The following is a 20824-nucleotide window of genomic DNA, read 5'->3' as shown; positions in this document are numbered from 1 at the left end:
TCTAAGTGTGAAAGGAGGGGGCTAGGTGTTGGGATAAAAGATATAAAAAAATCTAGACATTTGGTGACCAAATTGCACTCCTAAAAAAATTTGAGTCATTTTTCTTTTCTTATTGGAAAAAACAAAACACGCTAGTGGCAAAATAGAAAATGCAAATAAGGAATATTATGGGAAGTCTTCTTCTAACCAGTGTAAGCAACACTCTACTTACGTACCTACCTTTTTCACTATCTATATATTTTTTTTACACTTATCACTCACACACACAGACAAACACACACAGATCACACTACATTTCTATTCTATAGCCTGCTTCTCTTACTTAGGAATATAGCAAATGTATTAATATTTAAAAATCATTTTTATGACTGAGTAACATTTTATTACATGAAAATAGTTCCATACATTTAATCAATTCTCTATTATTGGGTATTTATGTAGTTTCTATTTTTTACAACCCAAGTCATATGGAGAATTTTTCTGGCTAAATCTTTTTATGCATCTTGATGTATTTGCTTAGGCAAAATTACTAGATATGAAATTACTGGATTTAAACATTTGTACATTTTTTTAGCATTTTTGTTTATAGCACACACAATGCTAAATTGTCCTCCAAAAAATAGTACAAATTTACCCATCACCAATGCATTACTCTTCAGTTTCCCATGCTAGTTACCACCTTAAAATCAATAAATCAATAAATCAATAAATAAATAAATAAATAAACAAGCAAGCAAGCAAGCTTTTCTAATTCAATTCATGGAAAAGAATCTCTCTTTTGAAGGATTCTTTTTGAAAACTCTTGTGGCCTTTGAACTTGCTAGATACTATTGTCCTTTGGTATAATACTATCATTTTATATTATGGATAATTGGTTGGCTGTTTACCTGCCTTAGTAATTTTGGACAATTTGGGGGTAAAATATTTCCTATCTACCTGTGTGTTTCTGGATGCTCACGGATATTTGTTGAACTGAATTAAATTGGAGAACATCTGTAGTTGAACCATTGACTAGATATGTAAATGTCAGTATGACCCATTGGCAAATTATTCTATTCCTTCCACTTGCATAATAATGAGCAATTTAATTGAGCATAGATTACATGCCAGCATTGTGTGAAGTGCTTTGCGTGCTTACCTGGTTAAATCCTCTCAACAATACCCTGAAGAAGAGATAATAATTATCTCCACTTTGCCAAAGATAAAACTAACAGGTTATGAAACTTGCCAAGCCACATGGCTGCAAAGTGGCAGAAACTGGTCATCTCAGGACCAGCTAACTCCCAAGCTATCTTATCTCTCCTCCCTGTCTTCCTTTGTCCTCTCCAACTTCTTAGAATAGAATATGTGTACATATATTCTTATAATATATATGTGTATACATATATGTATTTATATATAAAGATATATATGTATATATCTTTATATACATGTATATATGTAGATATACATATATGTCTTTATATATATGTATATCTACATATACATATATATATATATAGAGAGAGAGAGAGAGAGAGAACAGCATAGCTAACCTTGATATACCCTCACCCAGCTTCAACAATAATCAATATATGACCAATCTTGTTTAATCTATAACATTCGCTCACTACCTTGTACCTCCTTCTCTTGTTGGATTATTTTAAAGCAAACTCAGATACATTAATTTCATTAGTAAGTATTTAAATCTCAATCTCTAAGATATATGGACTCTGTTGATTAACCTAAACCACAATATCATTATCACATTTTACCTATAACAAGTCCTTAATATTGTCTAATGTCCAGTGTCAGATTTCTTTGATTATCTCATAAGTGATTTTTTACAGTTGATTTGTTTGAATCAGGTTCTGGCACAAACTATATATTACATTCTAAACTGTTCTAACCACAGCACTGTGTTCTTCTATCCCCCATACCTTTCCATTGAGGCCTGTCCTCAATGGATAAGGTAAGTAGCTGGAGGAACCTGATATTTTAAATAATTCCCATGAATTGAACATCTAGTTCACATCTTCCCAGAAGGAAGGACACTCAATAGTTAATACCTGAAAAACACTGGGTCTGTGTGGAATGGAGAAAGTATATGGCTATATGGGTTCATCATCCATTCTCCCTGGAAATTCACCAGTGAATTCATCCAGTGGCTCAGAACTTTCTTTATTTTCTGTTTGTATGATACAGTTCCATCACAAGTTATGGTCAAGTTTCCTCGCTTAAGATACATAGTTAGACATAAATGATACTAGCCTGAAATTTTTGCCTTTAGCATTGAGCTTAAAAAATGAGACATGCAAACCTGTGTACCCCTCCCTCACTGTGGGAGAATGAATTGGAAATGGAAACCATAGTCTTGTTAGTTTTATAAATGGGTCCTAACTTTGATAGAGTCTCGCATTGAGGACAAGTTTTCATGTTTGTTTTGGTTCTGTTTTGAACTTGAAGGTCTAGTGATCCTCCCCTGTGTTGCGGCAGATGGGAATTCCACCAGAAGTCCGGAAAATGATGGCTTTCTCTGTGGAGATGCCGGAGAAAACTGTGCAGGTAATGTTTAACAAGTGATGCATTTATATTTCATCAGCTTCATATTCCATCTTGGACAGTTGTTTCCTTAAATTTAATTTTTTGATAATATAATAAATCTTAAAACTAGGTAGTTTTTTGAACACATACTAATGTATCAGGCACTGTGCTAAGTGCTTTTCATACAGTAATTTAGTCATTCTTCACAAGATCCCTATGAGCTGGTTACTATTTTTAACTTTACTTCAAGGTGAAGCCTAGCAAGATGAAGTAAATTTCCAGAGGTTGCACAGCTGGGAAATAGCAAATCCAGGATTCACACTCAGGCCTGTCTGATTCTAGTGCTTCCATTCTTAATCATGATATTACTTTAGGTGTCACAGATGTGTGCTCCAGACCCTAGCATGTGCTATCTTGGACTAGACTCATAGAAAGTTGGCATATTCTATTCAAATTCTGTTTTTTCTATTTCATAACTTAAACAATGGGAAGAGGCAATCATTTGTATATATTTTACCTTGGAGATGATTGAAATAGTATTCTCAAAGTTATTAGTCTAAGGCAGAGGTTGGTCTTCATAAAAGGCCAGATAATACGTATATTAGGCTTTGTGGGCCATGCAGTCTTTGTTGCAACTCCTCAGCTCTGACATGGTACTGTAAAAGCACCATAGACGCTATGGAAACAAGTGGCCCTGGATATGTTCCAATAAAACTTTATTTAGAGAAACAGGCTGTGGACCAGATTTGGCCTTTGGGCTATAGTTTGCTGACCTTTGGTCTAAGATTTTGTCTGTACTTTGTAGATTTTGCAGTCTGGTCTTCGACACCAGTTTTATCTGATTTAAAACAAAACAAAACACATACCAATTCGAAAAGTAGGGTGGAGTGAAGAGCCTCCTGTATTCCCTGGAAACTTTTCCAAGCTGGGAGTGTGATGACTTGATGGTAAGTGCTCCTTTTCTAACACCCCAGGGAAGTTGTAACTGAGCCAGGAACATGCTGAGCAGTCATCCTAAAATGAGTCATTAGTTCCAGCCAGTCTTCTTCTCTTCCCTGACACTAGTGGGTGGTCTGGAGACTGCCCATAGGCTGTGAATCCACTGGTGCCTTAGGTCATGCTTGTGTGGGTCTGGTCACCCATGTAGGAGGAAGAATAAGGCCAACTTTATGTGTTTCTGTGCTTCTCTTCAGTCAGGTTTCAAATGTCTTAAATGATGGCATTTTCACATTTCCTTTGGGAGATTGTTCCATAATCAGATGATTGGCAGTGTTAAACAATCTGTTTCATCGTATCTTAAGTGTGTTTTATAATTTTTTTTATTGTAGGAAGATCTCATTTAACAGGAGATCTACCCTTTTAACAGATTTTTAAGCGTACAATACAGTACAAACTATAGGCATGATATTGTAGAGCAGATCTCCAGAATTAGTCATCTTTCATAACTGAAACTTTATACCCATTGAACAACTCCCCATTCCTTCCTCATTTCCCCTCTCCCCATTCCCTGACAACCATCATTCTACTTTCTACTTCTGTGGCTTTGTTATTCCTTATATTAGTGGAATCATACAATATTTGTCCTTCTGTGACTGGTTTATTTCACTTAACATAATGTCCTCCAGATTTATCCATGTTGTTACATATTGAAGGATTTCCTTCTTTTCTAAGACTGAATAATATTCCATTGTGTGTGTGTGTGTGTATCACATTTTTTTTATCCATTCATCTGTTTATGGGTATTGAAGTTATTTCCATATCTTGGCTATTGTTAATAATGCTTTAGTAAATATGGGAGTGCAAATACCACTTTGAGATCATGATTTTAATTCTTTTGAATAAATGTCAAGATATGGCATTACTGGATATGTTTGTTGTATTTTTAATGTTTTGAAGACACTCCATACTATTTTCGAAAGCAACTATAGGTTGCCTTTTCAGTCTGTTAATTATTTCTTTCCTGCACAGAAGATTTTTAGTTTAAGTCACCCAGTAACCAGAATAGCCTATGAGGGGGAGTCAAAAAATAATTTTGCTTCCGTCTTGCTAAGTTCTTCTGGGTGGGCTAGTAATCAAATTAACGTGAGACAGATTAACAGGAGAAAATAATCAAATTTAATAAGTATGTACATGTGGGGGTACCATAAGAATATGAGACCCAAAGGCAGATCCTGCAGCTGAGGCTTATATGTGTCATTCTGGAGCTAAGGAGAAAAGGGCTCGTGGTTTGGGACTCCAGAGGGTGGGAAGGAAATTCACATGGGGATGGAAAAGCAAGTGTTTGGTAAATAAATGTTTGCTGGGCCATCTTTAACAATGGGACACAGAGAGGACTTTGATCAAATGGGCCTTGCTAGGTAAATTGCTCTCTGTCTATCACACACTAGTTTATATTAAATTATAGTTACTGTGATATCTTCCTTCCTGGAGCAGGTCTTCTACCTAAATTCCTGTTAGGCAGGTAATGAAGAAAGGTCAGAGGTTCTTCCTGAGTCTTTTGTTCCTTAACCAACTTAAAGTCAATATCCCAAAAGGCATATTTTGGGTTGGCAAATCTTTGGTCCCCTTCACTGACATGAATTAGGGGAGAATGGTTCTAGAATGTGTGTTGTTAATTACCATGCTAACTGCTAGAATCACATGGGAAGATCACAAGGCTGCGTAAATGAATGAGGGAAATTCTGAAAAATAATTGCTTGAAAGTAAAGTCCAAATAAGGACCAAAGATTCTTGAAAAAGGAATTAATGTGCAGCAGGAGCAGTTTGTCTCTACCGACTCCAGTGTGACCTTGGGCAAGTCACTTAAGCTTTCAAAGGCTCAGTTTCTAACCTGTAAAATTAAGAAGTGAATCAGACGATCTTTAGGAGTTGTACCTGTTTCTAAATGATTTTATGATTTTATTTTTAAATAGCTCCAATCTGTAAGCGTTCTATTTTTAGTTTGTCATTTACTGTCTTGAGTAAGGCATTTATTCATTCCTCCAATACTTGTGAACACGTATTGCAGCAGGCTATGTTCCAGGTACCAAGGATCCAGCATTGGACAAAATGGCCAAATTTGGGGTCTGAGAGGTAATGGGTCATGTGTTGCAGAGCCTTGCCAAGAATGATAAGGCCTTCAACTTTGACCCTGAGTAAGTTTTAATAGCATCATTCTGGTTTCTGTATGCAGACTACACAGTTAAGAGGATAGAAACAGGGAGACTAGTTAGAACTTGGTGTCATGGAGACTATTTCCAGCACAGAAAAGATGTATGGCTTAGACCAGGGTAGTGGAGATGGAGAGATGATTCTGCTTATATTTTAAATATAACCAATAAGATTTCTGAAGAATTGGAAGTACTGTAAAAGAAACAAGTCAAGATGACCCCAGGATTTTTGGCCTGAATAACAGGAAGAATGTAGATGCCATTTACTAGAGAAAAGACCAGATTTGAGGGGGAAATCAGGTGTTCCATTTTGGAAGTGTTAAGTTGAAATGCCAGTTAGACATCTGAGTGGAAATGTTAATTGGATTGTTAGCATTGAGGAAAGAGATCTGAGATGGAAATATAAACTTGGGTATTGTTACCAGAAAGGTTTTTCGAGCCAAGAAACACCAAGCCTAGAATTGGAGAGAGAAAAGATGAGAGAGCATAGAACCCCAATACATTGCAAAATCTAGATGCTGTGGGAGCTAAGAAAAAACAAGCAAAGGAAAATGAGCAAAGAAGATATCATAGGCATAAGAATTCCATAGTGTGCACTCTTGGAAAACAAAAGGAAATACAAATTTTCCTTCCATCATTGTTCTTTGTCTCCACTTCCCCCACCAGCTATGAATAATTTTAAATATTTATGCAAATACACTCACACTCAACACTGGATTCTTTTTTCTACCTTGAAAGGTATAGAATGGAAAAAGGAGAATAAGTGAAGGCCCACTCCTATCAGCCTAGAAATGGTTGGCACAGCCCTCCAGATTAAAAGACATGCTGATCAGGTCTGACTAGCCCCTGTGTAATCCTGTTCTAGGAGCACAGGAAGGGTAACGAAAACATCTGTGAGATCTATTATTTTCCTGGAGTAGCCTATCCTTTCACATTACTATAGGAAATGGCTTTGGATGTAAGAAAAATGGGATTCCTCAAAAACAATAGATGTCACATTTTGCACTTACTCAAGGGCATCTTGAATTTACATTCCCTGTCTCAGAGAGATGTTGGCAAGATAAGAAGGAAAATTAACTTAAAAATATAAAACATTTTCCCTAACATCTTGGCTTAAGAAAGTTGTAAAATGAGGAAACTCCTTCTGGGAAGATACCTGGAAGTCAAGGACAGAAGTTTGAAGCCTTAGCCTCTACTTCATAGAGCAGGAAGAATCTTTTCTCCAGACGCTTCTGTGATCAGTTAAACTAGTCTTTGCACTAGCTGTTTCCTTTTTTTAGGACAGATATGTGGGACGATAAATTCATATGTTTTTGTATCCCTTTCTTTCTCTCTTTGTTAACACTTGTGGGACTTCTGTCTCAGCATTTAGCATCCACTTTTAAATCACTTACACAGAGATTTAACTGTAATATATATCCAGTTGGGGGTTAGAGATATTATGAGGTTGTAAATATTGTAATGAGATTTATAAAAAAGTATTATAATAATAATAGTGCATTATCCATATAGTTAATTTCAGAACAGCTGCTGACATTAATACCATTTACAAAATCATTACATAGATTTGTAATGAGCATTACTGAAATAAGTATGTGAAGGTTTTATGAAAAATAAACCTAATGCTTCAAATAAGAAGAGTTTTAATCACAAAAATAACAAGAGGTTTAATCACAAAGCCTGTTTGGGCTTGAGAATCATAATCACATACAGAAGACTAGGGAATAATGATGCTTAATCAATGCATCTATCAAACTGAGGGAAATTCTATATTTAAACAAAGTCGTTTGCATGTCTGCCGTATTCTTCCACTTGAGTTTGGCTCCAAAGAATCCATCACATCTCTCCTAACTATACATATGACCCAAGGAAGTAGACTACTACTTGTCTATCTGCCCATATGACCAAAGACATATGTTCTTACTTCTGTTCCCTTTTGCTAACTCTTATCATCAGATTTTGACATACATTGACCTGCAGTAACCCTTGTGGTTTTTTACTTAATTGACTTTACAGTCTTCAGAATAGGGTGTGTCATGAAGAGATTGAGATATATGATCTGGGGTGCCCATCCATTTGTATGAGATTGTGTTGTGACCTGGCCCACTAGTGGTTGTACTTTTCCAACTGCAGTTATTTGGGACAGACTCATTCCTAGAAGAATGTTGTGGTTTTGGGCATGTGGGTTGGAAAAGAGCAAGGTAGGCGAAAAAAAGATCAATTAAGTTTCACCATCCCCAGTATCAGGGGAATCTTCAGGCCTGTTACATATTCAAGACTGAACATAGAAACACAATTCATGAGACAAATCTTTCTTTTATCATAGAATTAACTTTCTTTCTTGAGACACATCCTTGGCATGGTATGGTAGATTTTGCCTTCCCCTGCCGTAAATTGTCAGGTCTCATAATACGCAGAATTTAAAGTTCACAGCTGTTCAACTTTCAGATAATGTGACCTTGGTGAAGTTAGACAAAAGAAACTGGAATTAAAGGTGCACAAATTATGGTAAGCCATTAATTTCCGTGAGAGAGGAAGGTGGGATCCTGTCTGGCTTTTGGAAGGTAGTATGTGTGATTGATTTTCTCCCAGGTTTTGAAGTCCCATAGAGAAATCACTGGACACTGGACATTTCCTGCTCGGTGGCATGGAAGTGTTTTTAAATGCAAATAATGCTGGGAATATTTAAGAGCATGCTTATCTGCCAAAGGAGAGAGCTCTGCAACACATCAAAACAGTGCCTGGCAACCTTTGCCCTGGCAGGGTGTGAGCTGCTGGGTGACCCCAGGCTGATCAAACCACTGCATCCAGCAGCTGCTGGTAAAGGTGCTTTTTGTCATCATGGCTCATCATGTGGTGTTTAGGAGAAGGTGGCTATGTCGAAAGGGGCACAAGAACTAGAGCAATTAGTGAATTCAGGGTACAGAGCCACACAGCTTATATTTAACGTCAGGTGTGTTTTGCAAAGTATAAAGATCTTTATGGAGGACAGCAGACTTGTCATTCAGTCTTATTGCTTCTTAAATTCCTCTCCTCGCCCTCCACTCCCCTGCCCCAGGCCCACATCACATCTGTCTGCATGGCTCTGGTGGACCTTAGTTCTCTCCTTGCCTCCCCAGCATCTCACTGCTCTGGTACAGCCTGCACTCTCCTATCTAATATATTGATAAAATGCTACCGAGTTTAGTATTTACACAGACTACTGAATTTAATCCACAAAACCCTTCTTCAGCTCTTTCCTGCCTTGAATTTCACTGTCAATTCTCAGCTGACTGACAATCTGAGGTCTCTAACTCCTATTCACAGCCATCCTTGGCTGCTCCCAACCATGTCCCTTCCATTGGCATGCAATGTGCCTCCCAGCCCCTGCATTAGGCTGGCATAGTCCTGACCCTGAGCTTTTGCTCTTGACATTCTCAATATTCAGTTGCTTGCTTAGCTCTCAAAAACAAAAAATCTATATTTTCCAGAATGTTTTTTTAATTCAATTAGCATTATTTCTCTAGCTTTTAGAATCAGCTCATTTACTGAGGATTTAATTATCCCAGGCACTCTGCGTTTGGGAATTTCCACATGCATTTTTTCTTTGAGTAGCTCACCATCCCTTTAAGGTAGATGTTATCACCTTCAGTTTGCAGATGAGGAAACTGAGGCTCAGGCAGCTTAATTTGCTTTTCCAGACCCATATGGCTAACGAAAGGCAGAGCTGGAAATGAAACACGAATTTCCTTCCTCCTAATCCAGTGTTCCTTCCACTGTTTCCAGTTTCCCACAACTGCTCATACAGTCACTATGGTTGTTGTTACCGGGTGGTTGCTCACTGTTGTCTTGAATTTGTTCTATTGTACCGATTTGGAGGGAGAGATAGGACCTCCTTTATTTCTTTGATGGTTTGCAATGCCTGCTACAGGGCTCTGGAAACAGAAAGTGCTCGAGGAATGGAAGCTGACTGATCCATCTATTTGCCACAATACACAGGTCTTTGCCTTTGAGGCACTTTGCATTTATTTCTGGCAGAAGTTTCAACAAGAGTCCCGTGGACTGGCAGGCATGGGAGCAAACACCTGGCACGTAATGCAGTGAGCATGGCTGGTAATCAAGTCACCAACAAAACCAGGTCAGCCAGTTCCTCAGCAACGTTCTGCCACCCCCAGAAATGTGACCTGGCATCGCAGGCATTTGCTGTGTATAGGTCATGCCGGGCTCTGTGCGATTCCTCTCTCCGGTGGCCCTGAGCAATTATACGCACTCATTTCATAACATTAATGAAGAAGTTGAGTAGCCATTGCTATGAAAAAAAGGATTGTTTGATCCAAATGGGGTGCCAGGTGCCATACCAAACCTGGTGCGTCATGCCCTCCTCACGTGATCACGTGATCACCGTGGTCTTTGTGGCTCCGCAGGTGTCTGAGTCCTGCAAGCTGCTGGTCATACCATGAATAGGAAAAGTCCAACCTGGCTGGTGCTGGCTGGTTAGCTGTTTTCTCCAGTTGGACACGTATCTGTCGTGAGTCAACACAGGGAACAGCTAGTTAGTATTTCTGTACTGTTCCTCCTGACAATCCTTACTTATTGAAACTTTCTATGTGTGAATGAGGAGGAAATGGTTGCATATTACTGTCCCCAGAGGAACAATTAGGCAATCAAGACTCTAAAAGGTAAGACAAGAAAGTCAGTGTAGGATTGAAATCCTGGATATGACGCTTCTGGTATTTTCTTCCTTCTTCATGTCTAGAGACATCTTCCAGGGTCAAAGGAGAGCGAGACTCTCCCATTTAAGCAAGGACAACTTCTGGGTGCCTCAGGCTGGGAGTAGATGACAGGTACCTGCTGAACAGCTGTCCTGACAGAGCACCAGAGTGGAGCGGTCAGGAGCGTGGACACTTGGGGCAAGAATGCCTGGGTCTGAGTCCCCTTTCTGCCATGTCTCTGCTGTGCGATCCTGGAAGGGGCCTTAGCCTCTCATTCATAAATAGGAAATTTGCTTATTAATAAGTAGGATATTAGAATGATGCCTACTTCCCAAAGCTGTTATCAGCATGGAATGAGTTAATAATATATAAAGTATGCAGACCAGCATCTGGGACTCAGTAAGTGCTATGTAAGTGTTTAAGTTAAAAAAAAAGAAGTTTAAACGAAAAAAGAACAACATGCTTCTCTCTTCAATGGCTTCACTCCCATGCCTCTGATAATCTTCATGGAAAAAACAGCCTCTTTCTTATAACAATTATCTTTACTCTTTAAACAACAACAGTGTTTCTGGTTGGACACAAATCGTAATCAAAATGTGAAATGTTCCCACCAGAATCCTCATTACCCAATCTCCAGAGCTCTTTTGGGGTCATGAAAGTATGACTTTTATCCCAACCCAGTGTAGAGATAAGAAGAAATCAGAGCTTGGAGTATATTCTACAGACATATTCGCGGCAAAGATAGGAATATGATTCTACTTACAAATGTGTATTTAAAGTGATTTGATTTACTGAACTTTTTCTTGTTTTTCAGCTACCACCACACAATCAAAGTGGAATGACTACTTCTCTCTGTGCCCCAAGAAATATGAGCATTACTGCATCAATGGGAGATGTCGCTTCGTGGTGGCCCTGCAGACGCCCTCCTGCCTGTAAGTGGAGTGCCCTGAGCCAGCAAGCAAAGGGGTGCAGAATGGTGCTGGCCTGAGACTCAGCAGGACTGGAAAGTCTGAGCTAATGAAGCCATCTGAAGCCATCTGTCAGGGCATAGTTCCCCTGGTCCTGCCCCAGCACTTTTTAGGGGCTGCTTCGGCTGCTCTTTCGCAGAACTGACGCACATCCCAGAGTCCAGATTTGGTTGCAAGCCCAGCTGTGTCCTCTGCTGCCTTATGCAAGCAAAACTGTTTCTGCCCAGCGTTAAAGATACTTTTAGAAGCTCAATTCATCTCCCATGTGGTTCAAATGGAAAGGAATTCTTTTGGCATTTGTTGTGTGGTTTGTAATTAATTTAAATATGAAGGATTTTCTGCCAAATTAAAAGTTCCTTTTGCAGGCATCAATTAAACGCAAAGAAACCAGTCCTATTTATAAATAGAGATTTGTGACTTTGTTTATTAGAGCAGGGAATTGGGAGAAAATTTCTCTTTTTAACTCATAGTAGATTAAGAGTCCAAGTTCCATTTTACTCAGGCACAAACAACCTTTTTGCATATTTTAAATATTCATTTTCTTTTATAGAGATGTCCCTCCAAAGTGCTCTGAGACCTTACCTCATAGAGGAGCAAAGCGATTTTCAAAGTATAATTTTGACCTACAGTTCAGAGAATTATTACATTCTGTGTAGTAACCCCAGTACTCATTTACACATTTTTAAAATAAGTATCTCAGAACAGTGGCTCAAAACCTTAATTTAGTGGAAAGTTTAAAAGTCATGGACTTCTTTAAAATTTAATTATATTTACATTTAATTAAAAAAAATAAATATACATGGATAAAACTTAGAGGGGACTAAGAATTGTTAATGCAAGGAAAATGTGCCTCTGTGTGTGTTGAGAAAGAACTAATTTTTAAAAAAAATTCATTTAGTGGCTCACTGGCTTGGGAGAATATATTGAGTTTTTAAAATACGAATGCCCTTTAACCTAGTGCATTTTTCTAACTGGTCCCTATGTCTGTAGATCTATTGTTCTTTAATACTGCTGCCTTCTAAAATGAAACCACAGTGTAATCTACCTGCCTGAGATCAATCTGCAGCCTGTCCCCTTCAGTGTGAGGTGAAAACTTACTTCCTTGGCCTCCATAGCTCCTCGGATCCTGGCTTCACTTTCTAACCATATCTCTTACTACAGTCCCAAATGTTCCTCTAAAAGCCTACGTTCCTTTGCATGGTTTATCACACAAGCTCTTCTCATAGTCTGCAAAGCTTATTCTTACTGGTGTTTCATGATGAGACTCAAACATCCCCTCTCCCTGGACCCCTGCATTAACTTCCCTCTTCTCACACACATACCAGTGTGAGTTAGGTGTCCTTTCTCTGTGACCTCGTCCCACTTCTATGACAACACATTTCCCCTGCAGAATAAACGTCTGTTTCTTTGAATGTCCCTTCTGTGACTGTGCAGGTGGAGAGGGCAGGGCTCACAATTTCTTCATTTTTGTGTTCCAGTGCCAAGTCCAGTGCCTGGAATTTACTGGGTGCTCAAGAAATAACTGGTGAATAAGTGACTAAGTCCCTCTGTCACGGTCTATCTAATGCTATGCTAAGTTTCAAAAGCAAGGCTTCAGTCTGAACCAGGAACACCTTCTTAGGGCTGGAATGATACAGAATCAACGGGAAAAACACAAGGGTCAGGACACAGATTTTGGAATCAGATAGACATAAGTTAAGATGTTGTTTCCACCAATTATAAGCAGTGTTAACAATGTGTCAGTTACCTTTCTGGAGCATAATGGTTTCCTCTCAAGTGTTAAAAATGTTACGAAATAAATACATTAAGCAAAACTACTTATCATGATACCCAGCGTAGAGTAGATTTTCCATAAAATGTACATGAGGTGAGTAGGAGATACTGAACCTAGGCTTGAACTTTAGGTGCCTTGGTGTAGCCCGGATTCAGTCAAAACTGTCCTGCCCGTGTCCCATGCTGTCCTCGGAACCAGACATATCTCCTTCTTCTTAGCATCACAGGAATTTGTGGGTTCCTGTTACTACATTAAAAAATAGAGTAGTTTCAAATGACTCTAATCCTGCATTAATCTTCTCAGTATGTTCTTGAAATGGAGATGATTTGTTTCCAGATGAATAATTTTTATTTATTTATGCAGCACAGTTCATTTAATCTATTTTTTCTTTTTTCTTTTTTAAGGAAGGCACAGCTCACAGGGTCCCAGGCCCACAGGGGATTGAATCAGTAACCTTGGTGTTACCAGCACCACGCTCTAACCAATGGAGCTAACTGGCCACCTCTAGCCCAGTTCATTTAAGTGGGGTTATGTGTGGTTGGGGTATGAAGTTGGGAACCAAACTTCTTTCATTTGAATCCTAGCCCCACTCACTTAATTTCTCTATACTTCAGTTTCGCCATCTTTAAAATTGGTTACTAATAGCACCTACCTAAATGGTCATTCTAAGAATTAATTAACACATAAATTTCTTAGAACCCTATCTGGTGATTGTTTCAGAAAAGTGATCCCAAGTCCGATTTTGCAGAGTCCTCAACATTCCTGGGCATCTTTAAAAATTATTTTAAATTTTATTTTATAAAGTGTTTGTTAAATAAAAATCATTTATTCAGTTATTCAGCATTTAATAAACATCTGCTCTGATCTTGCACACTTTGCCTCATTCTCTCTCATTGAAATGGCCGTCAGTTGGTGGGTTATTGATGTGATGAGAAGTGAAGTAACGTGAGAGCCACTATAACCAGCTGCGTTAAGGTTTTTCACCTTCTAGCCTGGCTCATTGGATATTATCTTGCAAGAAGTACTACTTAGTAAAATTCAACTAAAGCGTGGTTAAACCACTGAATCCGGAGCTTATAATTAGAAAAGCATTCTAAAAGAGCAGAAGTAATTGCTATGTATTTTATGAGCAAAGTTATTGTTTTAAAATGCCATACTAAATTTGTTAGAGAAACATTTAAGCTAATTGGATGAGACCGTATTTGTAAGGTTTTATTTATGACCTAAAAAAAAAGACTCTTAAAAAAAAATCGTCATCCTAAGTATGCAATTAAAAGTAATTTTTTCCCTAGTTCCATCCTATGTGCAGGAGATTTTGGTATTTCAAGATATTCTTAAGCATTCTTCCTGTTATTTAACCTTGAAATGAAAATGCCTAGCTCTTTTTCAGGAAGTCATTCTTCAAATACATCCTGGGGTCCTTTTGCAGTAGATGGCAACAGGTTTCTTTTCTCCTCCACTTGCATTGACCTTTACCTTTCAACTTATGGTTGTGACTGAGCTTGTTTCTTTTGTTTCTGAAGCATTGTATCAGCTACAATATCGGCATTAAGGGATTTCCTTTCTTGAGAAATATAGGCTTTGTGGGAATTAACTGCCTAGGCTCTTGTAAGACATAAACTATAAGAAACCTGGCAATTAATTATTTCTTTAAAAAACAAATCAAACAAAACAAAACAAGAAGAGATTGCACACAAATATTTTCAGAAGCAGAATTTCCTCTTTTTGAGATTTAAATAATTATGTGTATGACCAATATCTCTTGGTGTTTTGAATGAATCTGAGGAGAGAAAAAAAAAGGAAATATCTGTAGGTGATATTGCAACATACACATTTGGTTTCAAATGTTCCCAAACTTCTTATGTACCTTTTAAGAATTGACACAATTCAGAGAATACTATAGAGAGTCTCCAAATCATTGAGCCTTGAGCTCCTTGAGTGTTGTTCAGTCTTGGCTGGTCAAATGGACCTTTAACTGTAACCTGAGACTTGGGGCACCCCCTGAGCTGAGGTGAATCCTAAGACTGTATTGCTAGAGAGTGGAGGGAATGAGGGAAGAGTTCCCCATTGGAGGAACTTTTGGTTTCTGGTCACTGCACCTCTCCATGAAGACCATGGAGAAAGGGAGGCCATTTAGAAGAGAATAGAGGGAATGGTGTCCAGATCTGAAAATGTGGCCTTAGAGGATGAGAAAGAGGAACCAGAAATCTGAACCAGAGAGGATAAGACCTGTTGGTTTGGGGGGATGTAGTTGGGGAGGTGGTGACTAGAATAGCAATAGAAGAGGGTGTTACCTAATGTGTGACTCCTGCAAGCAGAATAAATGATGAGTGGAAGTTATAGGGAGAAAGAAAGAGGGAAGGAGGGAGAAAGGTGGGAAGGGAGGGAGGGGGGCATGGAGAGAGGGAGAGAGACAGAAATGAATCCTGATGAATAACGATTATGGATCTTTCCATGTGTAGGCACCTATTTACAAACTTTCACACACATCACTATGTTTGATCATATAAAACAGTATAATTTTAAAATACAATAGGAGAACTTGGGCACACTGAAACTGTTCATAAGGCCCTCGATGAATGGGAAATCCTGGGGATTTTGAATTGCTTGTTCTGGATGTATAAGTGCTTGGGAATTTTATCATATCCTCTCTTTCAAACTCAGAATCTAAAATTTCAAACTAAATTTTAGTATATTGTCAAAATCCCTGTTTATTTAAATTAGATATATTGTTAATAATGTTCAAGTGATGACAGGTTTTCAGCAAAGCAAAGGAAGAGAAATTACTCATGAACACAGTGGGGTACAGCTTTTTAAATTTTTTAGGGGAATTGTGTCCTTTATTAATTCCAAGTAATGAAAACAATGTTAATTTCTTCAAAAAGGAGATATTAGATATTCTTAAAAGTCTTCTTGCCTTTTTTTTTTTAAATTTAATTTAATTTTATTTTTCTAGCTGCGATGACGGCTACGCTGGAGCAAGATGTGAGAGAGTTGACTTTTTTTACCTAAGAGAAGATACAGGACAAATTTTGGTGATTTGTTTGACAGCAGTTATGGTGACTTTGATCATTTTGGTTATTGGTGTCTGCATTTGTTGTCAGTAAGTATTTTTAAATTTAATTTTAAGTAAGTCTGAGAAATTATGTCTTGCTGACTCTTTTCTTTCTCTTTCTGTTCCTTCCCTCCTCCCTACCTTTTCTCTTTCCTTTTTGCTTTGATTTAAATAAATCACTCTTCCAGGTTTGCCATCATTTATATTGAAGTATTTATTATAATAAAACCCATGATACATGATATTTGTTGTTTTAATGAGCACAATTATTATAATTTAAAATAAAGTTTGTATAAATCTCCTAATTTATAAAAAACCAATTATTTAGTCCTAAAGTCAGTCATATTTTATGTCATTTTGTTTGTAGGCTAAATGAGACTTTTATTTCCTTAAGCTATACCATGACACAGTAACTTTGAAAGATAGAAGCAGACAAACAACACATGTTTTTCCTTGGCCATGTTAAAATAAATTTCATATACAAAAGATATTTATACTCTTTTTCTTGTTTTTTACATTTCATTATATACCATAACTTTGGGAATCAAGAAACACCTTGCTTTTTCTCTGAGACAGATGGCTTGGTACAATTCTGAAGTTAGTTTCTTTGGGAAACCCATGAAATTGTTTATAAGACCAGGACCCCAGGTAGCATGCTAAAAAGGCATTTTCTTCAAGTGCTATCTTCCCGTTTTGAGAAGCTAGTGCAGCCTCCTAAACTGTTCCAATTGATTCTGGGCTGTGGTACAGACCAGAAGAGGGCGTCTCATGATTCCTTTCTCCACAACCTTCAAGGGAGAAAAACACTAGAGGAGCTTCTGGGCGTCTGATTTTTGTCCCAGCTCTGCCATTGAATACCTCTGAGACTTTGCACAAGTTTTTTTAATATCTTTACGTTTCATTTTATTTTCTGTAAAATGTGAGGATTAAACCAGATAATCTGATTCCTTTTAACTGTAAAATCAAAAGATATATATAAATTTTTTCTTTTTTTCACCTCCTCTGTGGCTGAAGGGAGTTTTTATAATGCCAGGTTTGGGCCAGAGCATCACTTGGGCCAAGCTGGGAAATGGCCTATTTTATTACATTAATTTTGAATCATACTCTGAGAAACTGGACTGCAGTCCAGATATCTAACACATTTCTTAATGTATTTGACTGTTTAATTAACACAACCAGAGGCTCTCTTTGTTTTCTTATGTCTGTTCTCATATTGTATTATATCTTATTTATGCACTAAATAATGCTTCTCAGTCTAGCTCTAGAATAACTTGGCTTGAAAAGTGTTCTTGTGCTAACCAAGCTCCATCAACAATCAGGTACCATATTCTTTCTATTTAGATATAACTGCACTCCATCCAGACTATTGCCTGTTGTAGCTATCATTGGAGTCTAGATAAAGAGATGGTTTAAGAGAGAACCTCCAATATTTAAGGAAAGAAGCAACCTATGCATTTCTAGCAGTTTAGAAATAAGATCATAGACTCTCTTGATGATTAATTTTGTGTTTGCACGAACTACCAGGCTCATGCTAATTTCTAACATTATTTTCCAAGTCCTCTTCGAAGGAAAAAGAAAGAAGAAATGGCAAATCTGGGTAAAGATATAACTCCTGTAAATGAAGATACTCAAGAGACTAGCATTGCTTAATGGTGAGTGTGATAAATTTGGTAGATGGGAAACTATTCAGGTGACTTTTACCTGGTGAAACAGGGCTTCACTGCATCTAGTAAATCATTGACTGGAGTTTGATTATGTTTAAAAACATCTAAAAATAAATTGACTTTTTAAATAGACTTTGAAACCAAATAAAAAACTTTCTCACATCTTTCTTGCATGTTATCCTAGAGACAGGCATGTGGGAGAATGGACTTCTAGATACTTTTCTAATGTACCCACATCAATTGGCTTTCTAATTTTGCACGGGTGTGGTAGTTATTTTATGATTTTTTTCTTCCTCATTTTTGGACACAAAGAAGAGGTATTTTAGTTTAGACATCTCACATTAAAAGGAAATAAATCATAATGTTGTAGTAATAACTTCGTTTATGGAGCATTTTTCATATGCCAAATGCTGTTCTAAGCTCTTTAACTGTTGTATCAGTTTGGATCCGAGCAGGAATCACAAATCCTCTGGGATGATCCAATAAAGAGATTTTGATGAAGGGACCTGGATGTGGGTCATGGTTAAGGGAACCCAGAGGAAGGTGGTAGCTCCCAGAGTCTAACAATGGCAGGAGGCTGTCTCCTTCTCCTGCATGACAGGGCTGGGGGAGTGTTCCTTTGCCATCGAGAGAGGGGCTGCCAGAGGGCCCACCAGGTAGAAGCCATAGCTGTGGATAAAAATAGCCACTGCGGACTAAACAAGTAGGAAGGCAGGAAATGGAGAAAAATACCCTCCATTTTTATTCCTTTTGCCTTTAGATCTTCAGCAGGTAACTCAGAGGGCATGGGAGCCCTTGAGATGTAATCTGTAGTCAACCTCCTAGAGGACACAGCAGGGCAGAGAAGAGGCTCCAAGGGGGCAAACAGCATAGCCAGCATCATCAACTAGGGTCATTTTGACTGTAATAGCATCACACACAACCAAACTGTATAAAGTGAAGGAAGTGTTTTGGTTTACATGGACTGGTAGTCCACAGGGAATGTACTTTGCACACTTGGTTGAACCAGAAACTCCCACGGAGGGAAATATGATTCCTCTCTTTCTTCTCACTGTCTGAAGAGGTGGCTTTGTCCTTGGCTAGTTCCGCTTAGGTCATAGCAGAGGCCCGTAGCAGTCAGGGCCACATGCTCCCTTGTAGACATCCGGCAAGAGGGAGGGGGTGACTTTCCATAACTCTCCCAGCAGCACAAAGAATCGCCTTTCCCAGAAACTCCCAGCAGATTAATGGGGTGTAGCAACTAAAAATAAAAATGCTGGCTCTAGATTTTGTTTGTAATTGTATAGTACATTTCTTTTAAATGGCTTGCTCTTTTTTCCCCCTTTTCCTCCAGTCTATGAAGATACCACCAGGATGGTGACAAGCTACAAAATGCCTTGCTCATTTGAAAAAGGACAGACTATGTCTCAGGAAAACAGCACAATGGATTTTAAATAATGTATTTACCTTTTGTTTGTAATAGTTTGTGTTATTTACTATTGTTTTTATAATAATTAATAATAATAAATTTTATTATTGATTAGTAATTGGGAAACACCCAGTTAAGAAGGGAAATTTTAATAAACTTTCACTTAAGTTTTGCCACCAGGATTACTAGTCAAATAAAAAAGAAATGTAGGAAGGTGTTTAGAACTTAGAAATTGAATGAATAATAAAACTACTTTTTATCCAACACTAACCACGTGCTAAGAGTTTAAAATATATTATTTCCTTTAATCCTTTCAAGAGCCTTTGAGATATCAATTATGATTCTCATTTCCCACATACAGAAATAAGCCCAAAGAAGTTAAATAATCTAACCCAGATTTACAGAGTTAAGAATTGATGAAGTTAAAATTGGAACCAAGATTTACCCAAATTCAAAGTTTACACAATTAACCATCATTTTTGTTGATCAGAGTTGGTATAATCTAACTCAATAGTATAATCCAAGACTTTCTACCGAACTGTGTTTTGCCATGACTCTGAGATGCTGGGGCCAGTTTCCTGCAGAAACTCTGCAGGGTTCTAAGTATGTTACGGTTACCACCATGTTTTCTGTATATATAAAGTCAATATAATTGACTCTTATTACATTTCTTTGCTCCTTTATAAATGCTCAGTGATATGAACAAATTCTTACATGAGAAAATCAAACAGATTTGCCCCCTAGCTAGAGTAATGAATAGAGATATAGAAAGTAAGTGCCTGACAGTTTCGAAGCCCCAGGTAAGTTTATGCTCACTAAAAGATCAATAATAGCACTGAAAGAGGTTGTTGATCCCAGAGTCATGGTCAGTGACAGCACAGCAGAGCCCAGGCAGAGACTGGTTGTGACAATATCTTCATCGTTTTTCTTCTAATAAGCAGTACCTGTGATTGCTCTCAGGTGAATACTGTTGCAATGAAATTATGGCCATATATCTATTACTTGGGACCATCTTGCCAAATGCTCTTTAAACTCCATAGTATCATTAATAAGGACTCTTTAAAAACTGAAAAACCAAAATCTACATTTAGCTGATCTTCCGTAAAATATGAAACTTTTCTACATTGTCTGATTGGATCTTTTACAAAAACAGATGGAGTGTGTCCCCAAATTGCTACACTTTGGTTATTCTGCATGTCAACCAAGCAGCTTCTTTCCAGAATCTATAAATTTTGCTTTACAGTATAGACTCCATACACACAATGAAGTGGAGAATTCAGACAAAAGGTGAAGTTGTACATCACCCATCACACATCATGTTTGGAGGGAAACTGAGACTGTGCTTCCGCATAACACAGATAAAGCTCCAATATCAATGAGAGCTAGGTCACACAACTGATGGCTTTCTAAACCTGTTTTTTCTCTTGACTTAATACCTGTCTTTGAAACAGGATTATATACAACTGATTTGTGTTGTATATGGTTTATTTCTCAAAGTCTCCTAGACTCATTTCAGGCCTGTTCTCTTTCTCAGTCTTCTATGATATTCAGAGCCCTTCATACAAACGCTTATTTGAGCATTTAAATACAAA

General features: G+C 37.8%; 1 protein-coding gene across 1 annotated transcript in view; it reads left to right on the top strand.

Annotated features, from left to right (window-relative positions):
* BTC (betacellulin) overlaps positions 1 to 20780 on the top strand; it is a 41460-nt gene extending 20680 nt beyond the window's left edge. Inside the window, exons 2-6 of the mRNA XM_019720717.2 lie at positions 2446 to 2544; positions 11178 to 11295; positions 16062 to 16208; positions 17717 to 17812; positions 19158 to 20780. Of these exons, the coding sequence (XP_019576276.2) occupies positions 2446 to 2544; positions 11178 to 11295; positions 16062 to 16208; positions 17717 to 17810 (458 nt within the window). The 3' untranslated portion in view covers positions 17811 to 17812; positions 19158 to 20780. The remainder of the gene's footprint in view (positions 1 to 2445; positions 2545 to 11177; positions 11296 to 16061; positions 16209 to 17716; positions 17813 to 19157) is intronic.
* The last annotated feature ends 44 nt before the right edge of the window (positions 20781 to 20824 follow it).

Source organism: Rhinolophus sinicus, linkage group LG02 (assembly GCF_036562045.2).
Source record: "Rhinolophus sinicus isolate RSC01 linkage group LG02, ASM3656204v1, whole genome shotgun sequence".
In the NCBI taxonomy this organism is placed as follows: Eukaryota; Metazoa; Chordata; class Mammalia; order Chiroptera; family Rhinolophidae; genus Rhinolophus; species Rhinolophus sinicus.
The sequence above is the reverse complement of the archived record's forward strand: the minus strand, read 5'-3'. Positions and strand labels throughout refer to the sequence as shown.